Raw genomic sequence first — 24,161 nt, forward strand, 5'->3', positions numbered from 1 at the left:
TTGCTATACTGAAATATTCACTTTTCAAAAGATCTACATTTGGATCATCATATGTTTCCTTGTTGGTCACACGCTGCAGTATTGATAGTCATTCCTAGAAAAAAATGTTACATTGACATGTTCATTTTTCAAAAGGAAGATTTGGTCAATTTACACATTTGTTCAAGAACCAAAGATTCTAAACATAAAATTTTACTTTTAGAAAGAAGTTCCATCATGTGACTTCTATCACAAATCAAGCCAAAATGAAGCACTTCTTAAAGTGTAAGTCAAATGATATACAAGCAATAACCATTTTTGGAGTATCCGTAACATAATGTAACCAAGCTACTTAATACAAGAAATCCATTTTAGATATCCAGAACAAGTTTTCTTAATTCCTCTTTAATCCTAACCCAATTTTACCAAATTAATTGAAAAAAATATATCTTTTGGTTTGCTATTTTATTTCCAAAAGTGATTTTTGCTAGTAAAGTCCAGAGCATGAGCTCTATAAGTAGTCAAGAAAACATGTTTGCAAGCACTCTCAACGATCACATCTGGAAACTCCCAAACACAAGAAAAATCAGTCACAACTAGCACAATGCTAAAAGGTCAAAGCTTATCCCTGTCCTTCCTCAAAGAATAAAAGTTAAAACCAAATTTTTGGTCTTTGCACTTTGCAAGCCAATCAATAATTCTTATAAAATATTAGCTATTTAGACATATGAGAATAATATTATTGAGTGGCCAACTGCTGACATGGAGATCGGCCTCATCATATTTTAAATCATGTACCTTCTTTATTACCTAAAAACTCTAGCATGCTCTTATCAATCTGATAATAAAATTAATTATTGTTCATCCTAATCAAAAATGATATATATATTTATGTTTTTCTATGTGTTAGAAAATATTCCAATGCTAACATATCTTGATGAAAACAATTCATTTCAGATAAATAGTAATAGAAGCTGATAGAGTTCATCCAGCTATACGCTCCAGAGGAACTGTAAACGTTTTTAATATCTAAGAAGAAGCTTTGCAATGTTCATAGCACTTAAAATCTCACAAAGGTACTTCCTCAGAAATTATAATGGGCAATTGTACCTTTTCCAACATATGCTCCCTATTTGGCAGAATGGTTGAAATATATTGCAATATGATTAAACAAAGGTTCAAAAATATATGTTAAACGGAAACACATTTCATGTCCCTAGGGGACTTGTTCTCCATTCCTGAAATGATTCAGCAACAGCAGGACAAAAACAAAACATCCCCCAACCGTCCCTGATTTAAAAGACCAGCAGGAAACTATAGGAAACATTCCATGACATTTGAGAATTGCGATCTGTCCCTAGAATACATAGGGGAGACTTGAAACGTCCCCAATCTACCCATGAAACATAAAAGCATCCCCAAAATATTTGGATCATTTTTTGGCATTAAGAATTTTAAAAAACTTTTAAAAAATTATTTTCACCAAAATGACAATGTAGGGGACCTACATGGTTCGAATTTGTGCCCATAGATGAAAAATTTAAAAATTAAATATGATTAAAATTCTATATATTAAATCATAAATCTAATATTTAAGCTTTTAATATTCATCATAACATAAATAAATCTATATTAAATAAAAATATATTATTGTTAAAAAAATTAATTTGACAACATTTTATAATGTCCTGCCCCTAAATCTAGCCAAACTAACTAATAGCTTAGTTTGGTTAAGTTCAAGGGTGAGTTAAGTTTCGTGAATCCAAATCATAAACAATTGAACATAAGGTCAAATGGTTCTAAACATAAGGAACCGCTTATCACCATTCAGAAACATAGTAATCAAAAAATGGGTCACCCAAAACTGATAGGCTACTTACATGCACCCTTGCAATTTACTTGATTACATATTCTGAATTCAATAGAAATGTGTGTCTTTCTATGTCACTAATTTGCTTCCCATCAGCATGTTGAGTACAAAACCGTCCAGCTTTCTGTCCTTTTAAACTGGAGCGGGGGTAAGAGCTGATCACAAGCTTCATCTGCAATCACACACTCCATTCTAGTCTGTAGACATTCTGGTTCGATGTTTTGACGATGATGCTACTAATGGTGAACTCAAGCGGACCAAGCTCCATCAATAATGTGCCAACAATACATAGCTCCCTCCCTCAGATGCTAACCACTTCATCCAACGTCCAGGCTCTAGCTTGGCTTCAACAATCACTTAAGCACTCTCAGTTTGACATGCAACCTGGACCATCATGACCAGCACACGAAGACTTTGTAAGCACACTTAGTTCCTTCCACAATTCACCATAGAACAACCTTTGTGCAACCTTGAGTGGATGATCCTCATTCAAGCACTAATGGATTTCAAATTAGCACTCATGCGATCATTTGTTCCATAACTTCTATCAACAACCCATTCCCCTGTTTGATGAGGGTTCTCCATCTCTATAAATTCTTCAATACACATTAAGAAAGATATACTTGTTCATTCCTCAAACCTGGCTTGGGTATGAAATTGATTACCACCGCACACTTAAAGTTGGCTATCCTAAGTGATTTATTTCAACTACTGAAGATAGCCAATATGCTGGCGAAACTTTGCAACTACAGGAATTGGGCCAGTTTCTATTGCATGTAATGGTACAAGGCTATAGATTCCCTGCATTCAATTCTGCTTCTATAAACTCCCTCCTCAGCATCTATTTGATTAGAGCTATAAGATATTCACAATCCATTAGATTTCATTTGTTATTCAGTGAACCTCTAAAACCTACCACTATTCACTGTGATAACCAAAGTTGTATCAAGTTATCCGTGATTCCGATATTTCATGATAGATCCAAGCATATACAAATACCTTACCACTACGTAAGAGACATGGTGGAAAGAAGAGCTATTCAGTTGCATATATTAATACAAGTGATCAAACTGCTAACATTCTCACCAAAGCTCTTCCTAAAGTGAAGGTTGATCATTTCAAAAAGAAACTTGGTATGGTTGAAATGTAAGTTTACAAGATTGAGTCTCAACTTTGTAAATTTGCAAGGGAAAAGGGTGCACTAGAAAGCCTTGGGGGACCAAAGGAGTGAGGCCCAAAGGAACCAGCTACGGAGCGAAATGAAGGCGTGCTTTACACGACAGAGGAAGAGGCGGTAAGAGTGCTTCTACAGCACAAAGGAGGTCAAATGAAGGGTATATGAAACCATACTTATATGCTATATTACCAAGTTCATAGGTTTTATGCCTTGACTTGGATCCAATTTGCACCAGGTTAGGATAACACTTTGTTAAGATTAGGGTTCACCAATAGTATATGTCTACGCAATGGTTATTCACAGTAAAGTTTCTCATCTAGAACCCTTGAGCTAGTCCAAATTTGTTTACCGAAAACATAAAAAATCATCACATCTCTCTCATTTGGAGCATTTACATGTGTTCAGCTCGTTCTATTCTCAAATGTATTATAAAATAAGGGGTAAAAAGTGGTTGGTTCAAAAACACCCAAAACGCTCACTCTTGATTACAATTCATGAAAAACACTTTGTGGACAATGTAAATGTCATGGTTTGTGAATCCGCACTATGGGAGGTAAAATAATCGTTCACATTCTCAATTTAGATTTGTTTGCAGTTATCCCTTTGTTATAATAGTTGTGAAAATATTATGTCTACAATTGCATGGAGACGATTAGGTATTTAATAAAGCCATATAACTTTGAAGTATTCACCAATTTTTTTAAGGCAAAAAGGACAGAGCCTGTAGATATTTTAATAGTTAAATAGAAAGTAAAACCAATGTCTGAAATAATTGTCTACAGTAGTATGTGTGATTTTTTTTTTATAATTTCAATTTATCAATGCAAAATATGTAAACTAATCTTAAAATACATATTATATTACTTTAATTTAATACATAACACATTTGATAATATTATATTATTATTTAATTATAAATTTATCACGGGACTTAATGTAGATATATGATTAAATTTTCCTTTTTGTTGTTTATATGATAATATGTGACATTGTAATCTCAATTCATGCTATGTATGAGTGTGTGTGTGTGTCTACGTTTTTGGACAACAAACCCAAACCCCATTTCAAAATCTTGCCATAATGACAAACCGGTTCTTCAAAGATGAATCTGAACGCAAACACAAACCAGCAACTTAGCTTATATAGGTAAGCTTAACATATAGGAATAACTAGTATGGTAAGAAGTATCTAATGTTGACTTGGTGGTCAGCAACTCCTTCGGGGTTGGCTTAACTGCCTCTCGTAGATCTAGCTAAGTCTAGTGTTTGTGACGTTCGTTGATAGCTCGAGCTTTTGGCGCAACGGCAAACATACCAACATTTGGTATCAAAGCCTCGGGTCATGAGTTCGAATCTCAAGAGGTCTCCTTCATTCCGTTGGTGCGGAACCCTCAGTTGGTGCTGAGGTGAAGATTGTTGACTTGGTGGTCAGCACTTCCATAGGGGTTGGCTTAACCGCCTCTCATAGATATGGGTAAGTCTGGTGTTTGTGGCGTTTGTTGAAAGCTCGAGCTTTTGGGGCAATGACAAACATACCAACATCTTAATCCTATTTCATGTGACAACATGTGAACATGTGTAGAAAGATCATGACTAGGAACCAATTAGATAATGTGTCTTGTTCACACCACAAAGGAGGAAACCAGGTAGGAAAGACTCCTATTTATACCAACACTCAGCTTATGTGAAGAAACATATACAAATTGGTGGAGGTTGTTAGAAACTATTAGAAGCTATAGGACATTTGTAGAACATCCAAAAGCAGGAGGAGATGAATTGAAGTCATTTAAGCCCTTGCATAATTTTTGAAAATCTGACAACTGTCAGTTAAGGCTTCCTAGGTTCTTGCACTTTAAGTTTCATTTTTCTAAATTCCTGAGTTGTCATGCATTGGAACTTATTTTCCAAGTTCCTAAAAGTCTAAGAGAATATGTGTATGAAACAACCCCCAAAAAAACAAATAAATGAATAAAACAACAGAAGTAACACAGTCTTTTATAAGGAGAAGTATGAAATCTAAGATCCAATGGTCACTCTTTCTCAACAATTAAATTGTGTTGCTAATATTATGTGAGCTTGAATTACATGTTGCACTGTGGTAGATTAATTTATTACATAAATCCATGATTTATCATCATAATTTTAAATACATTTTTCATGTATCAAAAGTAACAACATATATTTTATATACTTTTAAGACTGTAACCTCCATGACATCCCTTCTTTTCAGTTGTCTCCATATCAAGTCCCATTTACCAATACCATTATATGTGTTATTTATGAAATCATTTGCAGCTGTATGATGGGCTCCCCGGCATTGAACATTTTAAGTTTATGGCCTAGGTGGAAAGGGCTTTATCCTATAAGTATTTGAAACTTCAGTAACTTTCAGCATTTCTTACAGAAATCTGCAAGAATATTTTATATACTGACTCTAGTATACATACAAGGAAAAATATTTTTCAACATCTATGTAATTTACATATTGAATATATAGCAGATCCATGTTCCATACCTTTATACACTCATAGCGATGAATAATGCTCAATACATTGAGAAACTGTCTCTTGTACTCATGGATGCGCTTGACTTGAACATCAAACATTGCATCAATGCTCAGCTGCATTGTAAGCGATTTCCTTCATTAGGCCAAAATTTTATCCTACACAAAATCAATAAAAAAGAAGTCTCAAGTAGGCAAATGGAAGACATAGCTTTATATGTACCTTCAAACCGCTTATTTCTTCAATATACTCAGCTAATCTGCTCTTGTTTAGTCGATGAACCTAACATAAAGAAATGTTGATAACACATAGATGAGCTCTCCTGAAATAATCAACTTGTACATATATGCTTAATTGGGTTTACTATGCACAAATGGCATACAATCAGTAAAAGAATTTAGGAAGTAAAGTATGCAGTTGCTTAAGCAGAGACGGCATGCATGAGAAACACTTGAAGCAGATAGAAATTATTAAGGGTACAGACCTTTCTCCATTCACTTTGCAATTTTGGATTGGTGGCATGTTCGCGCAACCCCATCAAAAGATCCAGGTCTTTGAGCCATGCTTCTGTACCAAGCCATTTTGTGATAAGATCCCGCAAACCAGGATTGCTTACAGCCAACCACCGCCGCTTCAAAGAAATATTAATGAACATGGAAAGAATTCCAGACTCAGTCAGTTTCTATCTTATTTTTCAGGGCACTCTTGTTTATGATTTATACTTACACATCTCATATTTTATCCATTTTCCAAATAATGTCACATCACTGCACATAACCTAGTCTCAGTCTCTCAGATAATGATAAATCAGAAAGGAAAATCACACAGATATATTTTCTGTCTAATAACTCAACAAAAGACACATGAAGACTTCTAATATGACAAGATACGTGTTGCTTCAAATGTAAGAGAAAATTCTAAATCATCAAATAATGAAATCTAAGGTTGGAATAAATAAATTGAATAGAAAAATTCCAGCAAAAAAGAAATGAGTTTCAAACAAAAAGAACACTACAACAAACATCAATCTCTGTGGAAGGCAATTCGTAAGGAAATGGAGAATACATAAGACTAATTAACTTTGAAATAGTTTAGACTTTTACACAGTTTTAAGATATAAGCACTAGTAAAAAGATCAAAGAATCCATCCTCAGATGCAAGGGATAAAACACACTAGAAGCTGACACAGAGAATTGATCCATGAACTAATATGAAACCAACATATTCTCCAACATCACCAAGCCACATGATGAACTATGAGAAAAGATAAAAGAACATAAGAAACTGACATGGCATCACTTGATAGTGTTTTTATTCAGCTCTTTTCTTTGAGGTTGGGTATGCAAACTTAAGTTACCATTAACCGTACTCTGAGAAAACAAATAAACAAAATATGTAAATTTAAAATTGAAGGCAACTTTTTTGGCATTCTTATTAAAACCTTGCGAATAAATGCAACATCTACACAGCAAGAAGGATGCTACAGACTGAGTTGTGCCTCAACTCAGTGAAGACTTGTACTGAGAATCAAAAGACAAACTGGAACATAACAACAGAGAACTGGCTTACCTGAGTGACACCATTTGTTATAGACTGGAATTTGTGAGGCCAAATATCAAAGAAGTCCTACAAAAGAATGTCATAATATCAAAGAGGTAAGCAATATGAGCTTCAAACATTTGAATAAAAAATCTGACGACTACTATAAGCATTTTTAAAGTTCCAGTAAATATATTGTTTGCAAACTATCAAGACCTTTTCAAGCACAAATGGTAAGCTCTAATACATAATATCAGAGATAAAAAGGAAGCAAGCTATCATTCCTTGACTATAAGTCTTAACATTGGACTTTGAATTACTTAATTATTAGAATAACAATAAATCAAGTATTGCATTGAATTTGATGACGATGAATTTAATGACATCCAATTCATAAAATCTTTTCAACCAAGATCTATACAACATTTAAATCTTACATTTACTATATTGCGTTGTCCTAGAACTTCAACAAAGGATTGTAATATAGCAATTGCTTCACAAAAATTGAACAATGCAATGAACACTAATAAATAACTAAGCCGATAGGCTTATTCCTAGGAAGACTTCCGTCGGATTCTTTTGATAATCTGGCATTGTCTTACACCTGAAAGAGTGAAACAGTGCTAGGAAAAATAGACATAAGATGCCAATGACGGTGAGATTTTTTATTCCATTTTCTTTTCCCTTTCCAAGCTGTTTTCAATTGACTGTATACTGTTCTTTTGTTTCAATTGGAACAAGCATTTCATGGCTTTTTCATCACCTATGTAAAGATGCGACAATGCTATATCTCTCCCCGTCGTATACAACTAAGAGGAAAATTGAATTGTTTTAACTACTATGTTCCTCACCATTCCCATAAATTGATTTACCCAGATTGACTGGAAATAGGAATTCGCTTTCTATATATATATATATATATATATATATATATATATATATATATATATATATATATATATATATATAATATGAGGAAACGCTTTAATTAGATTGTTGCACTATTAAGGATATGATAATTTGATTGAAAATTAGATAATATCTCTTAGTTTATATTAAGAAAGTTTAACTTGTAACTGTATTTTACTTCAAAATTAATTAAATTCATTTTTTCTATAGGAAAACTAAATAAATTCATTTTATTTACATATATTATATATTATTTTATATACTTGAAAGTAATTTCAAAACTATTTTAGTTTTACATTAATTTTAAATTGAAATTGAAAGTTATTTTTTATATTTTTATTATGGGTAAGAGGCCGAAGCCAAGATTTATTATTATGTGTTGTGATTAATTATTAATATTATTTGTTAATCTTGAGTATCCTCAAACCCATGACCTCCCAAATAAGAGGCTCACAATTTACTGTTGTGTTGTGCGCTCTTGCCTATATTTATTTTATATATTTAATAGAATATATTAGAAGATTTACTTTATTTGGCATACCAATATTTTAAATTTGTATTGCCTAGGAATTTGGTAAACTGGCGAAATTCTACTAGCGAGGTCAATTCTATTTCTGATAACAGGTAGTGACGGCGGTTTCAGGCGTGCTCCTTCCCTTATTACGCATGAAATGAACATTTCCTCCCCCTCCTCCCTCTATCGCAAGGCAAAGGCCGTTCCTCCTATTGACCCCTCGGCTCCTCCTAGGGCTCTAATGGCATTTGACAAACCCATCATGGAGCATACTGTTAATACTATTAACTCCCTTCTTGCTAGACCAAAAACAATCTCAAATAAGATAAGATAAGATAATAATATTAAAGTCCACGAAAAACCAACAAGGTTTATGGGACTGAGCATACAAACAAAAGAGTCGGCCAAAGTAGAACCACCAAACAGTGACTAAGAAGAAACAAAAGCAAGAAACAAAACAAGAAAGAAGACAAGGTAAGAACTAAGGGTCCTTCCTTGCTACAAAGAAATCAATAATAGAGAGGTAAACCCGTGAACAATCCATAGTCATAGAATGTCGTGTAGAACCGTTGTAGGATTGTCGTTGCCTAAAGAGACTAGTGCAATGTCTAACCGTTCTGGAATGAGAAGTAATGGAAGGCGTTTTCAAACCGCGCGGAGGAGACAAGGGAGAGAAAAAGGCAATAATGAGCTGGTCTAAAGTACGACCCTAAGGTATAAAAGACTACAAGGTAATCACTCGAAGATGGGTGGCCTCTTGAAGATAAAGTGCAAGACACCACTAATCAATATAGCTGAAGAACATCGAAAGAGAAGAACAGTCTCTGAAAAGGCAAAAAAATCTCCCTCTAATCTCATAGTAAAGAGGACATCGAAATATGAAGTGGATCTCAGTCTCAACCTCTGCCAAAGTACATAATTAACATCTCCGATCAGCCCGATCCATATGATGATTGGTTCGAGCCCTGAGGCAATGAGAACCAACTCTGAATTAGCCTAAAGAAAGTCGTAAGGCATGATTCCAGCGCCAATAGAGATAAGTAGGGCGAACAATAATACCATCCTGAATCTCAAGAAAATGCTAGCATAGAAGGTCGTCCTAGGTTGCAGACCTCCCAGGGGATTACTCTAGGTAGTGGTAATGTATTGCCTGTAAATATCTTGTTTAACATGCTTGTTCAACTCCTAATGTGAGGGGAGAAGATGAGAAGGAGCATCAAGTGAAAATTGGTAAGGAGGAAGACAATCTATCTCAATACCAATTGAACCCAACAAAGAGGTGGCCTAGTCGTACCAACAACGAGACCTAGTAGAGGTGTCAGATCTCAAAATCTCAATAGCAGAACAGTATGCCAAATGAGAGTATCTGTGTTGGTCAACACCCGACTACATAAAACCACGAAGCTAAAGAAGAAACCAAATTAAGTCAAAAATGGTGGCAAGTTTAAGAGGATGGGCTCCAAACTTAGCTAAGACAATGCTGTGAGGGGTGAGTCTATGACATCTTATGATACGTCGTAACATCAACGTCTGAACCCTCTCTATAGAAGCCCAATCAGAAGCAATAAGAGAAGGCCCCCAAACCATCGAGCCATAGAGAACTGTCGAACGAACCAAGGAATCCAAAAGGGACAACTTGGACAAAATATCCTAGAAATGATGCCTGAAGCACTGCCTTTCCAGCAAAGCCAAGGAACCCATGCCCTTACTAACTCTAGATTGAATAGCTGGCCTCAAGCTAAAGCACGGCCTCAAGAGCTTCACACCGAGGTACATAGAAGAGGAAGTAATCTCAACCTCCTAACCATGAAAGAAGAAATGAAGATGAGAGGTCTTTAAACTGTTAAAGACCATAACCCGAATCTTAGACAAATTGACCACAAGCTACCATTGATCACAAAAAAAAGCCAGACCATCCAGGAGTCTCTGCAAGTTGTCGAGAGAAAAGGCCAAGAGAACCATATCATCAGGAAAAAGGAGAATGGAGATCAAAACCTGATGAAAATACAACACATCTCCTAGATGAGAGGAGTTCACAAGGAAATCCTCCAACTCATCAATATACAAAACAAACAGTGTAGGAGAAAGAGGACAGCCCTGCTTCACCCCAATGGTGCTCTGAATTAGAACCGAAAAGCCCTCCAGAGTCCTGAGCCTACTAGTTACCCTCTCATAAAGCCTCATAATAGTAGTCTACAACATATCTAAGATCCCAATCTCATGAAGTCTCTGAAATGAGGCCAACCTAGGAACAAAATCGAAAGCCTTACAGAAGTCCACAAAACAACAATAGACCTTTTGAGGATGGTGCCTAGCCTCCTCAATAATAGCCCACAGTGTGAAAACATGATCCATAGTCTGATAGTTTGCCCGAAAACCAACCTGACCTTCAGCTCTATAGCCTCTTCTATCAAGCTCACTAGATAACATGGTGTTCAGAGCAATGGCATAAAGTTTGACAAAAGTATGTCCGATCGTAATAGTTCTATAGTTACCCGGACCGAAAGCAAGCCCAGACTTGTGAATAGGGTAAACCAAATGTCTAGACCAGGACTCAAGAAATCCAGTGCAAACCACTCTATTAAAGAGTGTAGAAAGGTAAAATCCAAGAACCAAATCACCATGTTTGAAAAGTTCTGCCTAGAAACCCTCTTCATCTGCTGCATCTCAAAGATTTGATGGCCTCAATAATATTTGAGTGGGTGAACAAATGGCAGTAAGGAGGTGGAGTGGAGTGAAGAGGTGGCTGCCCAGGAATGTCATAAAGCATAATAATATGGGAGGTCAGAGAGTGGTAGTCAAGAGTTGAGGTCAAGGGGGACCAACGAGGGAAAAGGGTACGCCAAAAGATCTGGGGATTCTAAATAAGCATGGAGCAAAGGGTTCTGCACTGAAAGGAGGCAAAAGAACGTTTCTTGTGGCGAAGAAAACGGAGGTATGAAAGGTGCAGATGGTGAAGGCAGGATACTAAGTCTCAAAGGCACGACACGAACAGACTAATGGAAAGCTTTGCAATCAATATCAAACCATTTATTCATAGGACAAGTATTTTGATGCTTAGCTCTAAGAGCAGGAGGGGAACGGTGAGGAATAGAAAGAAGAGCAGAATCCGAGATGGCAAAGGCAAGTGAATCAAACATGTCAGAGGCAACAAGTGACTCACTAAAACTAGCAGGTGTCAGAAGTCTCCTAAGTGTTAAAGTAACTACGATCGTTTCTGCAAATGTATTTTCATTGCCATTGTAATTGATGATTTCCAAATGCAGATTTGGATCTTATATAAATATGAGAGGAGGAGACATGTCTCTTCAAGAGACATGAAGAGACATGTTTCTATAGTTAATAACCATTTAGATTATAAATAACTATATGCATAACTCATCTTTAACATATATATAATATTAATATATTAACCATATATGTAATATAATATTATATTATTATATTATTATATACTAATATATAATGCATATTATATTACATATATCATATATATATTATATATATAAGATATAATGCATAATATATATTATATATTATATTACATATATAATATATATATTATATATATATATAAGATACTTAAGCACAATTTATCATTAATGAGGTAGCTTAAATAAAAATCAATCCAACAAAGGCTACAACAAAGTCATGTCCCGTAGCTTATGTAAGTCATAAACACACACACACACACACACACACATATATATATTCTTATCAGTAATACAAGACATTAAACAATGTTTATTTAAATCATGACTACAAATACTCAATGTAATGAGTATATCACTTCAACTGATGCTATACTTCAACACTCCCTCTTAGCAATGGAGAAGTATAAGTGTGTGTGTGTGTGTATATATATATTCTTATCAATAATATGAGACATAAAACAATGTTCATATAAATCATGAATACAAATACTCAATGTAATGAGTATATCACTTCGACTGATGCTATACTTCAACACTCCTTCTTAACAAGGGAGAAGTAACAAAAACATTCTATGAGACATCAGAATCAAGGATATCTATATACAACATATTATCTGGCTTTAACACTCTGAAATAGTGACTTGTCAAATAACTAGAATCACAATGTTATGAGCACTATCATAACATACATCATGATCTCTAATTGTCCGAAACAATATCTAGAGTAATCATAACGAATATGTTATCTGTGATCTCTAATTGCCCAAAGTAATATCTAGAGATGTCCATAGTAATAACATAAAATTCGTTACTCGTGATCTCTAATTGTTCGAAACAATATCTAGAGATGTCCATGGTAACAAATGAGTTCATTATCCATGATCTCTAATTGCCCAAAGCAATATCTAGAGATGTTCATGATAACAGGCCTATCATTTGCAAGATCATCACCTTACAAACAATTACCTTCTGTTTGTTCATTATCATGGTGTCCGGGAAAATCCAACCTAAAGAACCATGATAACAAGTCTACCATTTACAAGATTGTCATCTTATAATGGTTACCTTCTGCTTATATATGTCAATGAAAGATCGTCAAATTTCATTACATATCATAAGTAAAATACTAACCATCATGAACCCAGTCAGAGAGTGGTACACAGATTTTTCACCTCATGCTTCTCTCTCATAGAGAAGAAATCATCCACAAAGGATTGCATCTCAAAATTTCTCCCTCTAAACATCAATCCTAGGAAGTCAGGTCCTCTAGTTACTTCCTCAAAAATTCTTTTCACCCAAGGATGCCTGTTGAACTCACTCTGAATCAAGTGTCTGATTCTCTAGTGATAATTCATCACTTTCTCATGATATACATAAAAGTAGGCCGATCATATCATGAAGTCACGCACATGTATTTCTAAACTCCCTCTTAGTATCAAATCTTCTAAGCTCTTGCGTTGCCTTAGAAGAAGAGTCATACTCCCTCTTAATGTAGAGGAATCTCATAATTTCAATCATCAAAGATGTTTGCTTCAAGAGCCTCAGTTTATCCATCTTAATCATCAGGGTCTTTGGAACTACTATCATTAGATTTAGTCTGCACAATATTTGGTAGCATATGTGAAGTACCAACCTTCTTTTCCTATAAGACTATCCTCAAACATAAAGGAAAAGATCAAAGTAAATAACCCTTATAGTATGTATAGAATTAAAAATAAATGAATAGATAAATGTAAAAGATACAGGTACTTATCTGCCCATAAGGGTCATGGAATATCTCCTTTTCTAAGGATGGTTCAAGTGGGAATTAAACATTGCCTATTATTCCCCCCCACAATGTAAGATTCCCACTCTTATATCATTGAACAATTTTACATCAAATCAAATTTGACAACTTCTTTCTAAGTTCCAACTTGCACTTTCATATCATGTACACAAGGGGTATGTCCACATAGTTGATGAATTATAGTCCTCTTTACTGTTACAATTTATCCATCATTGAAAATTCTATCACAACACTATTTACTCCCTCTAAATCAATATGATCGAGATCACCGAAGATTGACTGAATCATATCATCTATCTACTCCCTCTCTTTCAAAGTTGCCTGCAATAACATTCTCGAAGGAAAAGATCAAGGCACATAGCTTTTATGTATAGAAATATAAGTAAGAAAGATATTTCTCAATATATAATAATCAAAAAATAATTATCTCTTGTAATAAAAAGGATAATATCTTTGAGACAATACTTGATCCACTTTAATACTTTTAATTTTAATATATTTTCTTCGTTTCCATATATACATATATTTTTTATCAAAATGAATATGAAATCAAAAGATATATATATCCATTACTAGAGATCACATATTTAGGTTTACATTATCTCACCATAATATACAAATTAAAAAGTGAATGATTTTAATGATAATAATCAAAATTAATGTTATTATTCTAATAACAATTATGCCCCTTTAACTAATTACATATATATATATATCTCTTCCTCCATATATATTCATAAATGAATACATTAATGCTATGTTTTTAAATTAAATTATATATAATGACAAATACCAAACAAGTATAACGATACCTGATTTTACCTTTCTCCATCCACATGTACCTCGGTGGTTACACTATATCAGCTTTGTTTACTTCCCACTTGATTTGCAGTGGGTCCCCCATACTAACCTGGCATGTGAAATTGTTATGGATACTCTTTGTTCGTATCTCTTGACCATGTACGAACATTTCAATTTTAAATATGGGTCAGATGTTTTATATTTCTTCCTTGTCCATATTGTGGCACGCTCTTTATTTGCAGACTTTATGAATTATAATACAGAGATCTTCATAGTACATGTAATCTGAGTCACCATCTTCTAAAGAGACCAACATTGTATACTCTGGATGATTCTATTACTGCGCGATATTTCTTACAAGTCTTTGTCTTATCTTGTTTTATCAGGCCTTCTTATTTTAATAGATTCATCATACATATTACTGCTCCATTTATTGTGTTTGACCAGTTTGCTTAACATTGCCGAGTCTTGAATATATAACACCTTTAATTTGTGATTGCTGTTAACGCTATCTTTCAGCCTATTATGTTGTTGAGTTTATAAGTATATGCCCTTTTTTTTTTGAAGGCATCAGATTTCCTCGGTCCATGTTTGCACCAGATTTATTGATCTGCCTCCAAGGTACCAAGTTTTCACCCTTTGCTTAGAATTTCACTTAGTGGGAGCCATGTTGGATCGTGGTTTCAACTCTGCTCACCACCCTCTAATTAGAAGAGCTCTGATTTGTTTTATTGTGTCTCAATAGTCATTTGTTCTCAGTTAGTCAAAAGTACAATATCCTCCAAGTGCTTGACCATGGCTCATCATCCTCTTCTGAATACTGTTAAACCTTTTCTCTCCAGAACAGTCTCAGCTGATCTCTAATTAACCAAAGAAATTACAAAATAAGTATCAATGCCTTGCCCACAGGGTAAGTACGAAGGCCATATCACCATCACAGACTTCTCAGGATAGGTTCTATACAACTGTTTTCCCATAAGCTATAATAAACTCTTAGGTATGTTAAAACATTGTGATGTTAAAACTCTTAGATATTATCTGCAGCTATTAAAACATCTTCATTGTATATTGTTTGATTGTAACTATGTGTCATTGCTATTATCCATACTTGCCCATTCACGTATATGTAACATTGTGCGATTCTAATCTGAAGATGATTTTTAACTAAATCCTAACAGCACATGGAAGCTTCCTCAATTAAGTCACTGCTTGTAGATAAGGTTTCTTGTCATGTTCTTTTGGCAAGTCTATTGTTAAACACGGTGTTTCAAAATTGCTTTACAAGAAAGAAGTCCCAAGTTCAATGTCCCTTTTGTTCGCAGTAACAATTCCATCGTTCTTGGCTTGTACGAACATCATTATACATATTCATCCCAATTTTGAAGATAATATATTGACGATTTTCTTGGTATGCATCGTCTTCTCCTATTTACTGACTTCAAACTATTGCTGCATAATATTTAAATATTATTGAAAGCCTCTTATTTATGTTTATTGGGCTCTTATTCACGTGGATAAGAGATACTTGTCTTAGGAAAATGCATCGTCCCCTGAGAATAAATTTGCCTCCACAGCTAAGAGAATAATGTTACCCACAGCCTGCCACTCCCTGGCTATTGTGCTGACTATTTCACTTGCCACTTCTATTGCATCATCCTTCCTGTTTTATTTCATTCCAATATTATTGATTTTCTTCCTAAATATTTTTCTTAAAGCTTCCCAGAAAAATAATCTGTCATTTTCATCTCCTTTTCTACATTTGCAGCATGGCTCTGATACCATGTTAAAGTAACTAGGATCGTTTCTGCAAATGTATTTTCATTGCCATTCTAACTGATGATTTCCAAATGCAGATTTGGATTTTATATAAATATGAATCATTAATGAGGTAGCTCCAACAAAGGCTACGACAAAGTCATGTCCCGTAGCTTATGTAAGTCATAGACATACATACATATATTCATTCTTATCAATAATATGAGACATTAAACAATGTTCATATAAATCATGAATACAAATACTCGATGTAATGAGTACATCACTTCAACTGATGCTATACTTCAACACTAAGGTGGTAAGTAAAAAGCTCATCATCACTCTCAAGGTAATGAAAGCGAGTAGGAAAGGAGACGGTATCAGTCGGACAACAAGAAGACTGAAAGGAGTGCGACGGTTGGGGTGAAATGCAAATAGAAATGTTAAGAAGAGCATGATCAGCCAAGGGGAGACGCGAAATGGTGAAACAATGAATGGAAGAAATGAAGGAATGAGAAGAAATGGCATAGTCAACAACACTCGCACCACCACAGTGCGGCCAATAGGTAAAGAGGTCTGATCCAGGAAGGAAGGATAAACCGTTCAGGATCAACAACCTAGAAGACTCATAGAGCTGGAAGAGGTGACGGCCATAACCTAAGAGCGGTCCAAGAACATCCTCTGAGGTACGTTGCAGGCCCATACTAGTCAGGTCTAACTCAAAAGTGCAGTTCGAATCAGAACCACGATCATGCAAAGGAGTCTGAAGATCCCTGGTTCAAGCATTGAAGTCTCCAAGAATAATAATATCACCCAAAGCCTCACATTGTGAAATGCTATCCTGGAGGTCACAAAAAGGATATCCATTCTCCAGGTCATGAATGGCATAAGGAGAGGAGGTCGAAGGAAAATAACAAACAGCAATAAAAATATCTTTGTGTCAGTATTTCCACTGACCAATCCGGACCCACATAAATCTGGCATAGGTGTCAGAGTGAACAACTGAAGTGAAACTAAAAATATCATCATGAACCAAGCAACCAGCACCCCTAAACCCACGAACGCCACCAAATGTCTGGACCTCATCTTTGCAAACTGGCAGCCTCTGATAACCAGGATAACCTGGAAGAGGGTGCATGGGGCTCTCGTGAGTCTTAGTAACAGCCAAAATATCTGAGGACCCTACCGCATCCTGAAAAAGACCGAGTAATGACCATAAAGAGCCATTACCATTCCAACAATTGACAAGAAGAGAAGGGGACTTCCTCTTGTTAGACTATTGTCGGGACCATCATGTCAGTTTGGAGGTTGTCCTCTCTACCCAACTAGTAGGAGGAGAATCATGAACCAGTGCTCTAAGATTCTTAATAACAGCGCATTTCCTAGCACGCCTGGCATCTGCCACAATTCTCTGAGCATGTTTGAGTTCTGTAACCTATGCCTTAGTAAGATCTTCATCCAGATAAATTTTACAGGGGAGAGAAAACAACTTTCTCTTCGCTCTAAGGGCACGAAGCCTATCTAGAAAAGAGAAGAATCTGATGAAAAGGATGTCCCCCGTACCAAACCAACATCTATCCAAAGTAATATCCAAGATACCAAGTTGATCAGAGAGAAAGGAATGTCCAACAGCAACAAGGTCGAAAGTGGGTGTAAGACCACGAACATGCAAGTTGAGCTCACGTGCACACTGCACTTGCTTGTCATCAATCTTACCTTGGACAATCTTGTGTATACTCAGCCTTGGGGTAGTAGTATATGTATTGGTGCAAAGCGAAGCCCATGATTTCACCTTCTGTTCAATTTCTACAATCAAAGAAGAGTGTACTGTTGCTATTTCGATCTGTTGTTCTTTGATTTTGTCTAGCCCATCCAGCTATTCAATGATAGCCTCTATGTTGGATTTTAACCCTACTGTTTCAGAGATAAAAGTATCTAAAAAATGTTGAATATTCAAGGTGTTTGATTCCGTGGATTGTTTGAGGTTTGAAATTTCTACTGTCAATTCAGACACTCATTCTTTCAACAAGATGTTATCATTTACCAGCTTGAAAACACGATCGCATAAACACTAGTATGTGATGGTTTGATTTTGAGAGAAGTTATCGCCTATAGTCATTGTAACCACCAGTATAAACCAGGGTTTGGAGTCGTAAGAAAACCTTAAGGCCAACTGGAGTCACAGCAAACACAAGGAACGAAAACCCACCAACAGGAGGCACAACAAACAGTGGCAACGGAAGGAGGCACGGCAACCACTGGCTAAGGAAGGAGAAATGGAGAAAAATCACAAAACCAGCATTCAACAGTCCCGTCTGTGATAGTCGTCACAAATGAAGCTCGGAAATGAAAGTCATCCACAGCAAGAGACACAACAACCCGCAATCAAAAAGTCCGACTGAAACACCTGTAAATGAAACTGAAACTGAAACTCGGCCATGGCAGGAAACACGACAACCACAGTACGAACAGGCAAAAGAGAATAGGGAGGGCCACAAGAAGCACAAAAAAGAGAGAGGGAGGGCAACAGCGATCACAAGAGGTCTAGCAGCGGCCATGATCATAGATCGCGAGCGCAGGAATGGTCGTAGTAATGGTCGCAGGAAAGAAGTCGTTGCTAACTCGAGTGCTTCCATTGACGCTTCTACTAGGTTTAATTTGTCAAACACCCATTGATCCTCTGAATATGGTAAGAATAATGATGGGAATGTTCCTTCATCTTTCTCCATTGCTCTGAAACCTAAAATTCTTATAGAAATTGTGAAGGAAAAGAATAGGCTAAGCAACTCTACTATTCTTTTCTCTGTTGTTGAAATAGATAAATGCCCTCCAAGGAAATTCTTGGATGATTGGTTCCATAACTACTGGAACTTGAAACTTGAGTTTCATTTTGCAGGTAAATACAAAAAAGATTGTTTGCTATTTTCTTTACTAATGATGAATCTTAGGCTGCGGTTTTAGAAAAGCAATATTGTTCCGTCAAGAACACCTCCTTCCACGCCTTGGACTAGTCCCCTGAGGCCATTCGTGAAGAGTTTCTTTCCCTCTCAGCCCCATAGTGGATTTTAGTTAAATAGAGCTCGCCATTGTTATGGTGTTTTCTTCCCCAATTACTAGAGCCACTTAGTAAGGTCATCTGAATGGACAACACTATTAGGTTGGTTCCACATATGGATGCTAGGGTTCTTATTTCATTAAATCTTGGTAAAGAAATTCCAGACAATATTAACATTGACATCCCAGACAATAAATATTCTTGCCCTATTGAAATTCTTGAGGGCCTTAACAATTGTTTTCTGTGCAGAAGAGCGAGGCATCTGAGAAAGGATTACCCCTTTATTAAGAAAAAACCTCAACCGGTCAAGTCCTCTCCTCCAAATTCCACTGATATGATTAACCATTTATTAGAAACCTCTGTCAACAAAACCTCTCACGTGGCTAAACAAACTAACCCCATTCCTGTTATGACCACTACCTCCCCATCCAGTCTTGAATTTCCATCTCCCGCCCTAAATTCGGCCAACATTTTGTCTATTGAGAATATAACCCAATCTGACGAATTTCAAACTGTGACAAAAAAACCCAATAAGCATTGAAAACGGACTAATAAACAAGATAATACATCTATCGTGTGCACCCAACCTACTAACCTTTTGTCAGCTTCCAATATAGTCATACTCGACTTGACACAATCTCAAGCCTCCCAAATTAGTACACCTCTTCCTTTACTAGTTAACAAAGATCCCTCTGACGGCAACACTGAAGGGAATCCTCCTCATTGTATCCCTCCTCAAATATTCAGAGAAATCAGTGATGATTATGTGCTTGAAGTTATCCCAGCTAAATCGATTAATTTCCACTCCAAGCAATCCATGGATATGGATAACATTTCCCCTATTATCTTTGATGATGAATATCCTAATTTCAAGAGCAATTTCCCCATTTCTAAATGGAGGGGGACCAGTGGGTTCTAAGAATAAGAACTTCGGGAACAAACATGGAGATAGCTCCTCTATGGACTTGGCTTCGCTTGGGAGGTCAACAAACCATTGTTCCTCGCCCTCCCCCCATTTGTTTCCTCATGAATTGCATCTCATGGAACATTAGGGGGCTTGAATCCCCTAATAGGAAATTTATTGTCAAGCGTTATTTAGACACCTGTAAACCCATTGACTTCCTAATGTTGCAAGAGCTAAAATTGATTGGATTCATGCTTGATTCCAACCTTAACTATATTTGGAAAGATTTTGTCAAATTGTATACTGATCACCCTAGAGGCAAGGGTGGTGTTTCTTTATTGATTAACCCGAAATGGGAGTCTTATATCTCTAGTAAAGGGAGCTCCCCTTGTAACAGAGCCTTGTGGATCACCATCAACTTCATATTTTCTATATATATGCTTCGAATGATTATAGGGAGAGAGCAGTCCTTGGGGCTTGGTTGGTTTCTCTCCCTAACATACCTTAGTTTATAGGCGGAGATTTCAACATGGTCGAATCCCAGGAGGATAAGGTTGGTGGTCTAACCTTCACTTAGAGGGACGTCAAAATCACTCAATGGAATAGAATGAAAAATGGTAAAAATCTATTTGATCCCTTGATTAGGAATAAAGCTACCAATCCTGGTTATGGCATACTTGGTGCAGTTTTCAAAAGGGCTCTTCTAGGATTCACTCTAGATTAAACCGGTTCTATGCTAACAAAAACTTCTTTTATGTTTTACCTGACAATCTGGGCAATTTTGTTCGTGTTACCCCTACATCCCTCAACAATCACCATCCTATCTCTATCAATGTCAACTTTAATAGTTCCCCTACTCACAACAAACCATCCAATCCTAAGTTCATCCTCAACACTAGTCTTCTCAAGGACGAAGACATGCTTGTTGCCATTCGTCTTATTAGGATCATTAACAAAAATAACCTTCCTACCAAATCTCAATTTGATAGATGGAATGTGAACATTCTCGCTTGGCAGAATCTACTAAGGACCATTGGCTAAAAAAGGGCCAAAGACTTTAGGTTCACTAAAAAGAAGCTCAATTCTAACCTTCAGGATGCTAAATCTAACATTCAAACCAACCCTTTGGATTATGATCTCATCTCTCAGGTTGTTAAAGCGAAAGAAGCTCGTAGACAGCAATTAGATCTCGTGCACACAGGCTACAATTTGGTGATCGAGGATTTGAGTTCTTCAATCTCATCAAACAAAAACATTCTAATGAAACTATAGACAGAATTATTGTTGATAATCAAGAAATGACTGACCTTGACAACATTAAAAATGCCTTTGCTAATTACTACAAAAATCTCTTTACCTCTGAGGATTCAGAGGAGGCCAATAACTTTAGAAACCGTTGCAATTCTCTTTTCCCTAATAGGATTTCCACTATGGATGTTGAGCTTCTAAGTAGAGAAATTTCTTTGGAGGAAATTTAAGAAGCCATAAACTCCCTTGAAGATGACAAGGCCCCTAGACTTCATGGTCTCCCTGTAGAATTTTACAAGCCCAATAGTAGTTGGATATGCAATGATCTCCATGATATTTATGTGGAAGCTTTAACTAATGGTTCTTTGGGTAGCTCCATCAACAGGGGAATCCTTAAGCTGATTCCTAAGGAGGGGTCAAGGCTCTTATTAAAATTTGCAGACCTATAACTCTTCTTAATGTTTCATATAAAAAATTTGCCAAGATCTTGGCTGTTAGACTTGAGAATATCCTGCCCAAATTTGTTTGCCCTACTCAAACTGGTTTTACTAAAGGTAGATGTATCCTTGAAAATCCAATTACCAGCTGGGAAGCCCTAAACTGGGCCAAATCCTCTCAACAGAATGCTGCCATGTTTCTCTTGGATTTTGAGAAGGCCTATGACAGAATGGAATGGAGTTGTATCTCCATGATGCTTGAGGCCTTTGGATTTCCTAGTACTTTCTACAATTTGGTTAAGATGTTGCTCAATGATGCTTATGCCCAAGTTGATATTATTGGATCCCTCTCTGACACCTTCCCTCTCAATAGATCCATCAGGCAAGGTTGCCCCTTGGCCCCTGCTCTTTCTGTCATTGCTACTGATACCCTTTACTATATTCTAAGAGACAACTCAATCTCCCCTATTGTCAGAGGCATCTCTCTCCCTAGTAATGATGAGCTTATAAATTGCCAATTTGCTGATGATACCACTATTTTCTTTGAAGCCACCGATGATAACTTCGAAGCCTTGCAAAATAAACTCAATTTTCATTTTCTATTCATGGTGCTCAATTATCCCACTCCAAATCCATATGTCTTGGATGGGAAGAGCAGCCACCTGCCTAGTTCAATAAATATGATTTTCAATGGGGAGGCCCTCATAAAATCATCATAAACCTTGGCATCCCTTTCTCTATTGAGCCCTCCTTAAAAGATATGTGGCTCTGGGTTAAGAAGAAGATTAATAAATATTTGAATAAGTGGCACAATAGATCGTTATCCTTGGCTGGCAGAGTGCAGATCTATTAAAAAAATTGTTTTCTTACAATATTTAATACTCCTCTGCCTAGATGTTCAATAATTACTAGATTTTGGAAATTCAAAAGGCCATCAAAAAAAAAATTATGGTATGATGGTAAGGGAAATTAAAAACTTCATGCTGTTAAATGGGATTGGTGCCACACGGATAAGCTTGGGATTGAAAGACCTAAAAATTCAAGGGATTGCCCTTGCCGCCAAGTGGATCTTCCACTCTATGGCTGGTAATGATCCTTGGAAGATCCTTGTTAGGAGTAATATTTAAAGGGGTTACACTAAAAAGGCTGTCTTGGAAGAATCTGCCTTTTAGTGATCTTATTATTGGCAACTTCCCTATTGTTGTTCAAGGATCCACTATCTTTAGATCCATTTGGAAAGCCTAGAATCATGTTAGAAATTTTATTTCTAACAGGGACTTCTGTGATCATGATCAGCTCTATGGAGAAAGGTCCAGTTGGTGGAACCTGCACTTATCTGGCAAGCCACTTGCTCTCTCACAAGGGTGCTCTGCCAGATATTGGTGCAACAAGGGCATTACTCAATTGGCTGACCTCTTTGAACATGACAGGATCATCAGCTAGGATGATCTTTTAAACAAATAGACTATCCCGGCCTCCCAAAAGAAAACTTATAATATGATTATAAAAGCTTCCAAGGATTTACCCACTACATGCCATGTTGACTCTCGTAGATTTATAAAACGTAGATGGCCGGATGGGACCATTATATCCAAAATCAAAGCTAAAAATATTTATAGCGTGTTTGGGTATAATGATGTCATCATTAATCATGTCAATTCTATTTGGTACTCTAACCTTGAGATCAGCTCTCAAAAGAAATACTTTGGTCAATTATAGACAAGCCCTATTGATCCTAAGATCAAATGCTTTAAATGGTTGTTGTTTCTTGACAAACTCCCGATTAAGAAAGATACTTATGTGACTGATTAATGTAACCTTTGCAGACTTCCTGAATCTAGTAGACACATTTTCTCTGACTGTATTTTTGCTAAGGAAATATGGCTTATGTTTGGCATTACTTTACCTAAAATTATTTATATTTTTGAAATCATTACTGGATGTATTGATTGTCTGAAAAAAGATACTAATCTGTTTCGGAATATTCTCTCTAATATTTATGGCAGATTTGGAAATGCAGGAACGAAGAAAGGTATGAGAACAATCCCAAAGTTCTTACTGAGTTTTTTTAGAAAACTCACATAATTTAAAATCTTCTCTCGGTTCACATCACAATGCTGGTTGAGAAAGAAAAGCATAAAAGATTCCTAAAGACTGGGTATATCACTTCATTCATCTTTGAAGGGAAGGATGGCTACGAATGGAGGAGACATATGGACAATCTCTGGATGTTCGAGAAGACACTAAAGA

At 36.1% G+C, this 24,161-nt stretch overlaps 1 protein-coding gene across 1 annotated transcript in view; it reads right to left on the minus strand.

Annotated features, from left to right (window-relative positions):
- LOC149566376 (uncharacterized) overlaps positions 1 to 24,161 on the minus strand; it is a 261,740-nt gene that overhangs the window by 118,640 nt on the left and 118,939 nt on the right. The window contains exons 13-16 of the mRNA XM_089819749.1: positions 7,099 to 7,155; positions 6,014 to 6,160; positions 5,752 to 5,811; positions 5,541 to 5,645 (exon numbers count right to left, since the gene is read on the minus strand). Coding sequence (XP_089675875.1) covers positions 5,541 to 5,645; positions 5,752 to 5,811; positions 6,014 to 6,160; positions 7,099 to 7,155 — 369 coding nt within the window. The remainder of the gene's footprint in view (positions 1 to 5,540; positions 5,646 to 5,751; positions 5,812 to 6,013; positions 6,161 to 7,098; positions 7,156 to 24,161) is intronic.

This window comes from Cupressus sempervirens, chromosome 3, assembly GCF_028749045.1.
Source record: "Cupressus sempervirens isolate cs-2001-9-10 chromosome 3, ASM2874904v1, whole genome shotgun sequence".
NCBI classification, from domain to species: domain Eukaryota; kingdom Viridiplantae; phylum Streptophyta; class Pinopsida; order Cupressales; family Cupressaceae; genus Cupressus; species Cupressus sempervirens.